This window comes from Prinia subflava, chromosome 8 (genome assembly GCF_021018805.1).
Source record: "Prinia subflava isolate CZ2003 ecotype Zambia chromosome 8, Cam_Psub_1.2, whole genome shotgun sequence".
Lineage (NCBI taxonomy): Eukaryota > Metazoa > Chordata > Aves > Passeriformes > Cisticolidae > Prinia > Prinia subflava.
The window spans coordinates 10902857-10916921 of NC_086254.1; the positions used below are offsets into that span (position 1 = coordinate 10902857).

At 57.5% G+C, this 14065-nt stretch overlaps 1 protein-coding gene across 10 annotated transcripts in view; it reads left to right on the top strand.

Moving 5' to 3' along the window:
* The first annotated feature begins 1997 nt into the window (after positions 1-1997).
* The window catches only part of RAP1GAP2 (RAP1 GTPase activating protein 2), a 53711-nt gene continuing 41643 nt past the window's right edge, over positions 1998-14065 (top strand). For 2 of the 10 annotated variants that reach the window (XM_063402975.1, XM_063402991.1), the window contains exons 1-2: positions 2427-2579; positions 4888-5004. In XM_063402975.1, coding sequence (XP_063259045.1) covers positions 2530-2579; positions 4888-5004 — 167 coding nt within the window. In that variant the 5' untranslated portion in view covers positions 2427-2529. Of the gene's footprint in view, positions 2188-2426; positions 2580-3294; positions 3432-4887; positions 5005-6638; positions 6733-13041; positions 13224-14065 lie in introns of those variants that run through there. The other 8 variants (XM_063402970.1, XM_063402972.1, XM_063402982.1 and 5 more) reach the window with 5 other exon arrangements.

Genomic DNA, 14065 nt, shown 5'->3' on the forward strand with positions numbered 1-14065 from the left:
GCGTGCCGTGCCAGGCTGCGTTCCCGCTCTGGCCGCGCCGGACACCCCGCAGCCGGTGCTGGGCAGGCGGGAGGCGGCTCGGGGAGGGCTGGGCAGAGCCACGGCCCTGCTGCCCTGCGGGGGAAGGATGTGCTGGGCACCACGGCCTCGTCCTGTCCTCGCAGGTCTCCGAGTCTCGCTCTGACGCTGCCTGGTTGATCCCGCGTTAGCCGAGCTCCTCGCCCGGAGGAGCGGGGCAGTAAGGACAGCAGCCATCCCACACCGTGCCACAGTCAGCGGGCAGAGACGGCCCCGGGCAGCACCTGGGCTGCTCCTGCCCACCATCCCTCCTTCCTGGGGCTGCCAGAGGAGCTGAGGGATGGAGCCTCTGCATGCAGGTCTGGATGGGCCTGTGCTGGGAAAACCCAGGTCCCTTCAGAGGTGACTGATTCCTGGAGCAAACAGCTGATTCCCAATGGCAGCTGCATCCCATATGCACTGGGGTTAATCCTGTGCCCTTCCAGGGTGGCTATGGGAGTGCTTTGAGACCAGAGCTTTCCCCCTCCACCCTCGAGCTAATTATTAGGGGGATTTTTGCATTTAATTTATAAACGAGTTTAACTTTGCCTCAGATATTATTTTTCAACCTAATTGAAATGTAGTGTGTATGTGTCTTCTAATTGCTTTGAAGAACCTAATAAGAAGATCCTTAAAGTCTAAAGGCTAAAAGCTAGAGGGTTTTAATAAATTTAACATTAGCTTAACATTTCCACAGGGATTGGAAAATCTACTCGTAAGGATATTTGCTTGAGCTAAGCAATGCAATTTGTTCCTCTGTGTTAGTGCGTATGTGATATGTGAACAGTCCAATTTTTAATTTTCTCATGGTTTAAAAATGAGAAAAAAAATTTCAATGAAAGTTGTTCTTATTTTTAGATCTCCCAGGTCTGTAAAAGTTGTTGTGATGAAGCTGGGGTGGATCAGCTCAGGGGCTGCAGGGGCAGGAGGGCGAGCTTCAGCCTCTCCTCTGCTTCGTCCTTGGCCTCTCTCTCATCCCTCGAGTCCATCCCGTCACTGCTTCCCTGCCCGTGACCTCCTGCAGCTGGTGCAGGGGCTGGGGAGAAGCTGAGGCTGGGGTCAGTGCCAGTGAAGGCTCAGCCAGGGCTCTGCTGAGGGCAGTGAGAATGGTGGGAGCAGTGGGACCAGCTCGGCTGTCCCTGTGAGCTCTCTCCCCATTTACAAGTGTGGGGTTCTTTACGGCTCTCGGGCTCTGTCGAGCGCGGCCTCACTGAGCCCAGAGCTGCCTGACCATCAAATGTGATGTACCAGTGATTTCCTGGCCACCGTTTCAGCTGACACACACATGAGGGCCAATTGCTGGGCTCCCATGGGGGGATCTCACCTACCAGCTGCCCACCTGGCACGTGGACATGTTCTCTTTGGGTAGATTGTCCTCTCCAGCCTTCAGCCCATAAATTGTAGGAGATGACAGCCCCTCTGGAAGGCAGATCACTTCCCAGGTTTGGGACACTCTTATCTGAATTCCCCTTCTGTGGCCCAGGCAAGGTACAGCCTCTCTAGCTACCATGGCTAAGCAACCTCTGCTCCCCAGCTGCAAGGAAGCATCAATGCCCTTCAGATGTGTTTGCACCCAACAACAGCAGGACTTAAAAATAATAGGAATTTACTTGAGTAATTAATGCTATTTGCTTTAAATGAAGCTGTTGTGGATGCACCACCTGGGTTTGTTGAGCTGTGAAATTAAGTTCTCAAAGATCAGAAAAGTGAGGATTTAGGGCCGGAACACCGTTTTTGGGAAACAGCTTTCAATGTGGTTTAAAGCTCCTTAAAGTAACACCTGACTACATGTGTGGTTTCCTTCCTGAGCCCCCTGCTGCGCCCAGGGACTCTGGGAGGGAAACTCCGGCTCAGGCAGGTTTTACTTTGAATTTACGGGAGAATAGTTCTCCCAGTTCTGCCAGGTGGGTTGGGTGGGTGCTCTTAAAGCGAGCAAGGACCGTGACAGAGCCAGGGGCGGGGTCCAGCCCCCAGACTGTGCGGGTGTGGCCTCTGCTCCCCCTGCGCGCTTGTGAGGGATTGGGTGAGTGGGGGGCTTGGGGAGGGCCAGGATGTCAGGGCCCCGCTTTGGGGTTTCTTTTCCCCGTGGCTGTTCCCGAGACACTTTGGGATGCTCAGCGCGGACCTGCTGTAAGTGTTTAACAGGCTGGGAACGCACGTTTCCTCAGAGCCCCGGATGGGATCCGGCTGGTCGGTGCGAGACTCCGGGGTCCGCAGAGAGGCACCGGGGCCGTTGTGTGTCCGTCGGGGCTGTCCCGGTGGGGGCATTGCATAACGCTTTACATAACCGGGCAGAGCGGTGCGGCCCCCCCGCACCTGCCCGGGGCCAGCCCCCCCGGGTCCCCCCGGGCGCCGGAGGGGGCGGGAGCGCAGGAACCGGCGCAGCCGCCCGAGCCCGGGGCCGGGGCTGAGGAGTCACCGCCGGCTCCGAGCGGGGTCTGCGGGCCCCTCCCGGGCGGCGGGACCCCCGGGATGGCCTCGGGCAAGGCGGCGGGGGAGCGGCGGTGGGAGCTGGTGCGCTGGTGAGTGCGGCGGGCCCGGGGAGTCCCGGCTTTCTCGGCAAGGGGGACCCGAGCTGGAGAGCGGCAGGGGCTCAGCTGGAGAGGGGGTCTGGGCTGTAGCGTGGGGGATGCTCTCAGCCCAGGAGAGGAGGAGAACCCGGGCTGGGTAGGGCTGAGGGGACACGGGACCTCGCCTTGGTTCTGGGACGCTGCAGGGCGCTCCGAGGGGCGCTGGAGCGGGGCTCCCGGCTGGAGCGGGGCTCCCGGCTGGAGCGGGGCTCCCGGCTGGAGAGGGGCTCCCGGCTGGAGCGGGGCTCCCGGCGGGGCGGCTGCTGCAGCCGGGGGGACACATGGGGGTGCAGGGAGGGGGCGGGTCCGTGCTGGGAGGGGGATCGCTGGCAGAGGTAGAAGACTCTGATCTAGAAGACTTTTTGCGCTTGGGAAAAGGTCCTGCCCGCTGAGGAGGAAGCGTGGGAGCAGCAGCGTGCCGGGGAGGCCGAGGTCTCCTGGTTCCGGGGGAGTCCCCGGGATCGCGTGGCGTGCTGAGGCTCCTCCAATCTCTGGCGTGCGGGGACGGGGCTTGGAACAGGGCACTGTCTGTGCCCGGAGTAGCCGGGATGGGCTGACATTGAGAACAAGCTTTGTCTGTGTTCTTTTATGTTGAATTGTGCAGTTTGTGACGTCCGAAGCTTGTGACTTTTGAGCAGGGCGCTGCGGCGATGCCAGGCTGTGGCTGGATGGCTCGGTGGGGATGCTGATGGCAGCGCTGGGACGGGGCCCGGGCTGGTCCCTGGGCGGGAGCAGAGCCCGAGCCAGGCCGGCACTGGGTGCCAGCGCCCCAGCTGTGGGAGGGAGCCCCACAAACCCGGGCAAGTAGGTAGAGTGGGAGGCACTGAAACTTTTCTTCTCTCTCTCCCTTTCCCCTGCTCCTTGCAGACAAGGACACTTTTTTCCCTCACACACTTGGACAAACTGTTATAGCAGCTGTGGCCTGGCTGTTCTGCATCCCCACTGCCTCACCCCCACTTCCCAAGGGACACTCTGGCTTCCCTGCCTCTGCTCTGTGCAGAATTCTCATATACCAGAGCTGCAGGGAGCACTGGCATTGCACTGTGCTTGGTTGCTTTTAAGTAGAAAATTGGCAGGTCACTCTGTGCTGGCGATGCTCAGGGAGCATTTTGGGTTTCCTTTAGCTGCAGTGCAAAGTCTCAGTTCCTGCACTGTCATTGCCCCCAGCTCCACAGGACCCACAGTGCTGAGCTGGGCTGAGTGGGCTCAGGCAGGTTGCAGAGCCCAGCAGCAGCAAGTGGGGAGCTCATGGCACTGTGGAACATCCCCTTGGCCCCATCCACACAGTGTGGGCACTTCCCTGCAGTTAACATTGAGAATGAACCCCCTGGAGCATCCATATGCAGAGGAAGGGACAGGAGCCCTCTCCAGCTCTGGCTGAGGTTCATGGATGCTGCAGCTGTGCATGTGTATGTCTCCAATTAGTGCTACAGGGGCTTTAATAATTAACTTATTCATTACTTGCTGATGAAATTTCATGTTCAGAGGACTGTGTGTGAAGTGCAGCTGGCTACTGGGATGGAAGCAAGCAGCAGGATTTTGTTCCAAAAGATGGAAACAACTGCAGTGACCAGAATTTTGCTCATACCCATACTCTTCTAATCAGATTCATAAACATCAATTCACTCAACTATTACTTGATAAGCCTCAACATCTGGCCTGGCATTTGAAGTGATGCTAGAAAGGCCTTAGCTTGGCCTTGGAGCCAGCCTGGGGATGGGGGTGCCTGGGTGCTGGGAGCAGGCTGTATTCCAAGACAATGGTGCTGAGCAGGGGGTGCTGTGCCTCTGTCCCCTGGGGCTCTACAGGGGAATGTCCTGCGCTGCTTTGGAAATGTTTGTTCTTTGCTTTCCTGCACATGGTGGTTATGGGGTCCTGTGGGTCTGGTCTGAGGGCCCTGAGTGGGTTGGGGGCTGTACAGGGGTTGCAGCTGGCAGCAGCCCCACAGATACCCATGAAGGGTGCAGGGTCCCCTCCCTGGGGTCCGGTCTCAAGGGATGCCCTGTCCCAGGCATGCCCCTGTGCCTGTAGGGGCAGGGGCTGGTGGACAGTGAGGGATGGGGGTGGCACAGGGATGCAGGCAGCTGGGCTGTAAAGTGATTTTCTGCTCCCACTGGGGAGCGTGGTGCTGTGGGATGCTGGCTCTGCGTGGCACTGCCGAGCCAGCCGCTCCTGCATCGAGCCGCCCCTGCGTCCTGCCGCTCCCTCCCCGCAATCCAGGGCTGATGAATATTTCAGTCTCTCTTGATGTTATTTTTAGGTACGTGCGAGAAGGCCGCTTTCGCATTGAGGAGAGGACGCTGACGGCTTTCCAGTGGCTCTACTCGCCCCACCAGCACCGCATCGTCAGCCGGGCAGACCTGGGCTCCCCCAGCAGGTAAGGGGGACTGTGGGGAGCACTGGCACATTCCCTAATGCTTGCTCTTTCACAAGCCCTTGTGGTTTTGATGTGGGCCTCACAGGCTGGAGCCCTGTGATACATGAAAATCTTGGGCTTTGCTTTAAAATAAAGTTCAAGGCACAGCAGTTGCACCAGGAGCTGCAAACACCACATAAACGCTATTTAGTTTAAAGCAGTGAAAAGACAAACTACCTGCCTGCCCAAACTTTTCTTGTGGTCCCCCTCATGCTTTTGGTTGAGGATCTGCTTTATGCATGCAGCACTTGAGATTTACTTAAAATACACATGGGAGCCAGGGGCTGTGTTTCCCCCAGCCATCAGCGATCATTGGAAAATATCTGTTCTGATCCCTCAGTTTTGTTCGGTGCTTAAACTCTGCCCTTGGGAGCCACATCCCGGGCGTGTGCTGTGGGTCTCCCTGCTGATGCATATGCATCACTGTCGGTTCCCATCCCGTGTTTGATGATCAAACAGCATTAACACAAAAGCCTCATTGGCCTCCAGACACACAGAGAGTAGCATCTGTTCTCTGCCCTGCAAAGAGCTTTGGAACATGCTGAGTCCCTGAGTGGCTGTGACACTAAAAGCTCTTCCCTCTCCATTTCAGCAGCAGTTTTTCTCCAAGAGCCCTTAAAGCCCTGAAGTATTTGTCTGCCTGGAATTGCATGGATGGGAACAAGAGTGGGAGGGTGGCTGCAGAGGAAGGAGGTGTCCAAAAGACTTGGATTTCCCAGGACAGGGAGAGCTGTGGGTACTCCATGCAGGGCAAGCAGGGTTGGGATGGAAGGAGGTGACATTCACACCTGGGACACACTTCCAGGGGCGTGAGGGAGGTGCCGACTGTTCTCGGCAGGAGCCACGGCATACGTGCTTACTGCTGCCATCTGCTTCCCGCGGTGGGAATTCCTCTGCCTGCCGCTGGAGAGGCTTTCTAAACACTGGAATGACTGTGCTGTTTATTGATTTTAACTAATTTTTGCAAATTGCTTTCAGAAGTTGTGTTAGCCTCACCCCTGATATGCAGGTTTCATTTGGCACATGCAACTGAAATGCCTGCAACATCATTTATAATTAATGTTAAGTGCTGTTGGGGTTAACTTCACTAGATTCATTTGATTTCCCGTGGGGGTTATTTTCACTGGATTCGTTTGACTTCTCAGAGGAAAAGCTTCCTGGAAGTTTCCCCCGGGAAGTTACCTGTAGCCGTCTGAAGAGTCTGTAGGACACGAGCGGCCAGTTATGAGGTGTCTGTATCTCTCTCGTTGGGATAAAATGTTTGTCTCCCAGGGCAGCCCAAGTGTAAGCTCTGGCTCGGCAAAGCAGCCGCGGGCACTGCTGCGGCACGGGGATGCTCGGTGGGATGGCGAGGAGGAGGCAGCCACGGCCAGGGCGTGTTGCTGCCTGTGGGCCCCTCGGACAGGGCAGGGCACGGGGCAGGACAGGGCGGCAGGAGTCGGCTCTGCCCCCGCAGCCTGCGGGACCGCGGGCCCGCGGCGGCGGGCGGGGAGCGCGCACGACTCCGCACGGTTCCTCTCCGCCCCGCTCCGCCCCGCACGGTTCCTCTCCGCCCCGCTCCGCCCCGCACGGCTCCTCTCCGCCCCGCTCCGCCCCGCACCGCCCCGCGCTGGGCCGGCTCCGCCACCGCGGCGGGATCCGCAGGCGGAGCGGCGGGCACGGCGCGGGCTGCGGGCTCCATCCTCGGCGGTACGTACGTGCTCCTGGCTGGGGAGCCCCGCGGGGGACACGCAGCGGAGGTGCCTTCGCGACTCTCGGCTTCTCCGTCTGCGTTCGGAGCCGCGGAGCCAGGGCAGGGGCTTGGGGCCTGGAACCGGGGGCTGTACGGAGGCTTAGGGCTGGGGACGGTGGACGTGTGTGGGAGGACGGTGAAATGGTTGCCAGCACCGCTCTTAAATATTGACCACTCGAGGAGGCGATTTCCAGCAGTCCGTGCTGGGCTCTGCCCGGGGGCTCGGCGTGGTGGGGTCCGGCGGCATGCGGGGGGCTTTGTCCTGCCTACCCCGGGCACCTCCTCGGCTGGGGAGCCCCAGGTGTTTGCACAGAAAAGGGGCGTCTGAGCCTCCCTGCATGCCCCACACCAGTCTGCTGCTCCCCACCACTGCCCCTGTGCGAGGCTGCAGCTCATCCCTGACAGGGAAGCGGCGCAATGTCTGCTCACCAGGCTGAGCCTTTCCCTTCGTCCTGCTCATTCCCACAGGCAGGGCACCGGTGTGCCTGGCGTGGAGCTGCACAGGTCCTGTGAGTGCTGTGTGAGGTGTTGCTTGCATCCCTGGTGAATGCAGGCTGTGGGATGGATCATGCCAGGTTCTGCCGTTTCATGCATGCTCTAGGCTCTGCTGTTTTGTTTAAGACTGCTTGTTGTTTTAGTAGCAGAAGGGACATAATATCTGTCCACAAGGCACGATTTATTGAGGGTTGGAATCACGCCAAAGAGTTTAAATCCAGATCCAACACACAGTGTGGTTGCAGGCAGCAGGCTGCTCTTGCACACACCACGTTTCACAGATACTGCATTCTCCCTCTGCTGCCGGTTCCTCCCACTAGAGATGATAACCATACCAGCAAAATCGCCTTTTTCTTTGCTTGTTTGTTTTATCATCCTCCCTTCCCTTCACCCCTAAGCATATCTGTATGGTAGCAGAGTCCTGGGGGCTGCTCAGAGAGGCCCTCTGCTGCTGCTGCCTGTTGTGTACCTGCTCCGATGCTCTGCTGGTTGGTAGCTGCTGCTTCTGTGGAAACAGGAACAGGACTTCAGCAGCAACAGGAGGAGAGACATTTTTTCCAGGAGATAAAAACAGCTCATTCTCCACAGACAGTTTTGCAGTTTTGTGGGGGTAGATGAATCCCTGCTTGGAGTTAACATCTGCCTCCAAGCTGGATACCAGAAAGACTGTTTCTTGACTGTGATTTGATTTCAGCCCGGCTCTTGCAAAACCCACACAAAATGGTTGAAAAAGACAGGTGATGTTGGCAGGAGGTAGCAGGATGTGGAGAAGCTCAAGTCCAAGCCACATGTGCCTTGTTTGACACCCTCAGAGTGTCCACGCACGGGTTTGGCCTCAAACCTGAGCCCTGGCTGCTGAGGTCTGACCTTGTGCCAGCGCAGCTCAGCCTTGGGCAGCCACCGATTCCCCGTCTGCTGCTGAGGCCGGGGTCAGGGCAGGCAGGTCTGAGAGGAACAGCCCTTGTCAGGGGAAGGTGCCAGGACACACGCTGGGTCAGTGAGCCCAGTGCCCTGCTGCTGGGGCCATCACAGAATCATAGAATCCCAGCATGGTTTGGATTGAAGGGACCATAAAGGTCATCCAGTTCCAAACCCCCTCCTATGGACAGGGACACTTTACACTAGATTTTACCATCTTGTGTAACATCTTCACAAGTGTTCTGTGTCTCAGTTAGGGGATTGGGGTTTTTTTTGTTCCTTTATTTCCATTATTAGGAAACTGTTCCAGAGGGTGATTGTATTGAAGATTAGAAACCTCCTAATTTCCAGCCAAAGCATGTTCAGGTCTCTCTCATTCCCATGCTTTCTTTCATCCCGCCCCCACATTTTCACAGCCCTGGTTTTCAGTTTAAGCTGTTCTTTTTCTGTCTCTCCACAATTTCTTCATTGGCTGCAGCCATCCCCCTGCTCTGTGTTTGTTGTGTGAATTGGGCTAAAAGCCCTCTGGTTCCTGGAGCAGCTGCCAGTGCCAGCCTGCCACTGGGAACAGGTTTTTGTGGGAGGTTTGCCCCAATGCATCCTCCCTCCACCAGCCCCTGCGCTGCCTGGACAAACAGCAGCGAGCTCCTGCTCCTCCATGCAGTGTGGGATGTGCAGTGGATATGCAGGTAGCCATGGTGACAGTGCCCAGGGACCTGGTGCTGGCATGGCAGCTGCTCGTCTGGCTGCAGCAGGGATGCCACCAGGCACAGAGGGGAGCACGGAGGGGCCAGTGGTGCCTGCCCTGTCTGTGGAGCATCCTGTGCGAGGCACCCACGTGAGCATTGTCGGGATGCACAGAGCAACCTTCCTGCTGGATCCTGGGAGGCAGAGTGCGTGAGGATGAGAGCCTCTGCTGCTTCCCTGAAGCATCCTCCCTCAGGCTCCCCTGGCATGGGAAGGGGGTGGTTGGAAGAGGTGCAGAAAACAGGCACAGAAAATCTGTGTGCTTGAACAGGCTTTTCCTAGAGAGAGCCTTTTCATGCCTTTTCCTGAGAGAGAAATATCATGCCCTTGTTAGCAAGGCAGGACTCTAAAATGGGTGGACTTGAGAACACAAGCAACTCTGTACATTAAATTCATGGTGGGCTGAGAAGAATTCAGTGTGCCTGGGAGCCTGTGTGACAGGTTTCTGCATACAGGGCTGTGATGAGACATGATCTGTGTCCCTCTGCAGCCAAGAGCTGGTTCATGTGATGGTGGGAGAGACCAGCGGGGCTGTGGGGGGCACAGGCACCTGGCCAGCACGGGCCTGGGTTGTCAGCCAGCTCCTGGCGGTTTCCTGGGTTTCTCTCCTCTGTGCTGGCTGGTCCCTGGCTGCTGGGAAAGCTGGTGCTGCCGTACCTGGCTGTAAGTGTCCCTCTGTGCCAGCTGCCTGAGAAGTGATACTTTGCAGGTCGCATGGTGGCTTCCTCCAGGATCTGTTTTTTAGCTATTTCCACAGAAATGAGCAGGAATGATCAGATCACTTTGGACATGGGGATGAGTCCACAAGCCATCAGTGGTTTGTTGAAAATGTGGAAGAGGAGCTGGAGCCTGGTTTGCAGCTGTGCATGGGCTTGGGCAGGCCTCTGGCTTTCCTGTCCTTTGTCTGAAGCTCTCCTCTTGGGTGACACGGCCTCCCCTCCTCAGTGTGGTGGCTGAGGGAGCCCTCTCAGTCCTTCTGAAGCTGTTGGGCAGTGAAGAGCCACCCCTGAGAGCAAGCTGGCGTTTGTGGGAAGCTGCATTTAAGACATCAAGTTTCTCTTTTCACTTTGGCAGTAACATAAAGGGGAGAAAATAGTGTTTTAAATATTCCATGAACTGAGTCAGAAGTAATTTGGACACTGTTTTCCTTTGCTCTGTAGGTCAGGCTGATGATGTGCACGGCATGTTCTTCCTGTCAGGACAAAATCTAATATTTCTGGGTGTCCACAACCTTCTTTAGAATCATAATAGGAAGCTGAATGCCCTCAGAGTGCCGCAGGCAATATTAAGGCACTAATGATGCAATCAGTCACTTACCCCAGTAAGAAAGAGAAGAATTATGCTGCCCTTGCTGGGCACAATCCTGCTCTGAGGTGCCACCAGCTGTGTGGCACTGTTCCCAGTAGGCAGGGGCTGCTCACCAGGTTGGGTCAGAGCAATGGGATCTTGGTTCTGGCAGAGGCCCCTGGGAGATGTTAATTTAGACTGGTGCAGATGGTACTGAGGAGTCGTCCTCCCCCAGGGTTTTGTTCCCTAATTTTGGCTGCTCGGTTATGATTTGCCTGTGCCTGCTCTGAAAGGAGGAAGGTTTTTTCCTTTTTGTTTTTGAGCCTGTGTGAAATACCTCAGGGGGAAGAGGGGAAGTGAGAAAATGTCATTGCAGAGACTATTTCTGGAGGCACGCCCCTGCGGGTGAGATGGTGCTGGGCAGGCGGTGGTGTGGTACCCGGGAGTGAGGGAGGCTGGTGGCCTCGGGGAAGCTGAGGTTGGGTCCTTGGTATATTTTTAACCTTTTCCTGGTTCAAATGCATTTTGTCACCTGGATCTGTGGTGGCTGATGCGGCCCTGGGGCCTGCCAGCAGGAAGATTTCCATTTCCACCACTGCCAGCCACAGGTATTCCCAGGTGCTGGAGCAGCGTGGGCTTGTGCAGGGGCTGCCCCACACCCTCCTGGACAGCAGGAAATGGAGATGTTTCCCTATGGCCATCCCAGGGTCCTGCCCTCTTGTGCTCCGAAATCCTGGGGCAGGTGTGGGGTTACTCTGTGCTTTAGCATGACACGAGGAAGAGCTGTGGTAGTGATTATGACCTACTGACTGAGGTGGCCTCCTGGCAAAGGGGAGTCAGGTCCTGCCTGGCTGTGTGTGTCCCTGTCACCCCTCCTGCTCCCTTGTCACCTCTGGCAGCCACGAGTTGGCACAGGGCCGAAGCAGCAGAACAAGACACAGTAGATGGTGCTGCAGGGGGAAGGTCTAAGCTGGCCTTCTCTCTGGGGCGCTCCAAGTTGTTCCTGGTGCAGTACCAGCTAAGGTCAGTGCTTCCCACAGCCACTATCCCTCCCTGTCCCACACTCTGCACGCAGGGCTCTGCTGGGTCTCATTTCAATGGGCCTGGCTATACCTGGACCTTTTATTTTTGGACATGTTAATTGTGAGCAGTTCAGCAGAGCTGGGCAGAAATCAGCTGGGAGGAATGTAAGGAAGACATGACCTGGGGGAAGATGAAGTGAGAGGATAACGTCACACTGCTGTAGATGCAGAGCTTTGACACAGATCATGAAGCCAGGAACAAATGTGCTCCAAGCAAATGACTGCTCCAGATATTTTGTAGTACCTGAATTATGGCTTCAAAGCCTGCAGCATGGTTTTGGGGTTTTTTAAAATAATGTCTTTAAGAGCTCTGAAATTCAAAGAATTTCCATCGTTTCATCCCTTTAGGGCTGTAGGCAGAGAAGTAGGAGTTGAAATAGCTGGATTTCAGTCCAAGTTCTTTCCCTGGAGTTGAGTGATTTCTGTCTCCAGCTCCCTATACTCTCTCTCCCCCCACCTCTTTCACACATCAGACAGAATTCAAATGGCTCTCAATTTAAAGCTTTTGGGTGCTTGGATGAGAATGCGGGGCTAGAGCTGCCTCTGACCCAGGAGCCAGCACTGCGTGGAGTGCCAGGGCAAGGGAATGCTGTGAGTCTGCACCAGGCGTTGGCTTGGTTCTCTGGGGTGGGAGGTGAGTGATCTGGTTGGACCTGGGCAGTCAGAGGCTCTTTCTGGCCTCTGAGCTGCCCTGGCTCTGGGACATGAGCTCCTGGCCCCCGTGGGCATGGCCGAGGATGCGTGGCTGAGCAGCTCGTCCCGTCCTGGCTGCGGCGCGCGGCTCTGCTCTGATGTTGTGCTGTGGCCCCAGCCCAGCTCCCCCTGCCTCTCCACTGCCTAGGGGGGCTCGGCGTTCCCACCTTCCTCCCCACCTGGACCGGCAGAGGGTGATCCCCTGGCGTAGCCCCGCTCTGAGTGGGTGCAGGTGGGCGCTGGTGTTTGGTTTGGAGAGGTGAAAGGTGAGAGGGCACCTGGGGATCACACACACCCCTGCAGCCGGGCTCACCTCCCCACGGCTCTGCTGTGGCCTAAGGCGTGGTGCAGGGAACAGCATCTGTTTTCTTGGTGTTTGTGATAGATGGCAGCTCACACCCAGCTAGATGTCAGCATTTCCATTTCCATCGGATTTCTGAAGCCTGGCTGTTAAAGGACGGGGGGGTGGGTGGTGGTCAGGTGGCAAATGCCACTTCAGTCTTACAGAGCTGCTGAGGAACCAGAAGATGCCTGTGTGGCACAGGCAGCTGCATGGGAGCTAGTGGGAGACGCCTGGCTGGGCTCTGGGATGGTGGGATCTGTTTGCCATGAGGGATGAAATGATGGGGTTTTGCTTATTGAGGTTTGATGCCTTTAGTGGGATGTCCCCTGAGGGGCACTGGAGCGGTGAGTGGAGGTTCCCCTACCGGGGAGCCAGCCTGGTGCTGTGACTGCAGCGCTACCATTTCGGGGGCAGGGAGGGAAAGGCAGAGCACCCCGCTGCCGCCAGTGACCCTCTGGACCGGGCCCGAGTGGTTGGGGCAGCCGCAGGGCGCGATGTTTGTGGGTGACACGGCGTCCGCGGCTCAGCCCCGCTGCTCATGCGGCACTGCTGGTGGTCCCGCCATTAGGAGAAATACGATATTTGCAGCGTGAGGTTGCGAAAAGCCTGTGGCCACGAAAAGAAAAGGAAATGACTTTTTTCTGTGGTGTTTGTGTGTGCGCGTGTGCAAGCGCGGCCGTGCTGGGGCGGCTGACCGGGACGTGCTGGGGTCCCCCCGCCCCGGCACAGCGCCCCGACACCGGCAGCAGGCGCCGCTCCGGCCGTCCGCACACGGCTGCCGCTGTCCCATCGCCGCTGTCCCCGTGGCCGCAGCGCCCTGGAAGCTCCGAGCTACCAACATGTTCCAGAGGAAGCGCAGCGTCTCCTTCGGCGGCTACGGCTGGTGGGTGCCTTCCCCCTCCCTCCCTCCCTCCCTGGCTGCCGGAGCCGTGTGAGCAGCTCTGCTTCCCTCCGCGGCTGCAGAGCAGCGATCACCGGGCGCTGCGGCGAGCCCTTCCCTCCGCCCGTGGCAGCACCAGCATGTGGGCCACGGGACGGACCCTCTGGCCCCTGTGCCCGCAGGAAGCCTGGCACAACTTGAGCCCAGCAAAACCTCGTGAGCTCTGCGGGTGATGGGCAGTGAGGGCCATCCTGAGGGCTCGTGGTGGGCTCCTGTGGGCCCTCTACCTGCACCAGTGTCTGCCCTGCACCTTTCTCTCGCTGCTTTCCCTGCTGCCTGCTCCTCCTGCACTCAGACAGCGATGCTCACAGCCACCTTGGGCACCTTGGGGTGTGCAGCAAGCTCCCTCCTGGTCCAGGACAGGTTCCCAGTACCTCTGGCACCTCTGTGAATCATCTGTCCTCAGCAGAGCACCTTGGCTGCTGCCTGCACCCAGAGTTCAGCGGGATGTTTGCCCCATCTCTTCTTTCTGAGAGGTGTTGATCTGTAGGGAAACAGCGTAAGGAAACGACACCTTCTGCCTTCTCTTCAGGTCTCCTCTCCGAGGTGTTTAATGCCTGTTCCAAGTCTGTTATGGCTGTGATGGTGTTCGGTGCTTGGAGCAAAAGGCTGCTCTGCCCCCTCCCTGTTCTGCAGTGGCTGCAGGGGCTGGCACTGGACAGTGGCAGTCCCGGGGCTCAGAGGGGATTGTGGTGTCCTGGAGCTGCCTGAGACCGGCTGGGGGAAATGCTGAGTAACTGTGAGGGCTGTGGGAGGGCAGCTGGCGCACCGAGGCTTTCGGCAGG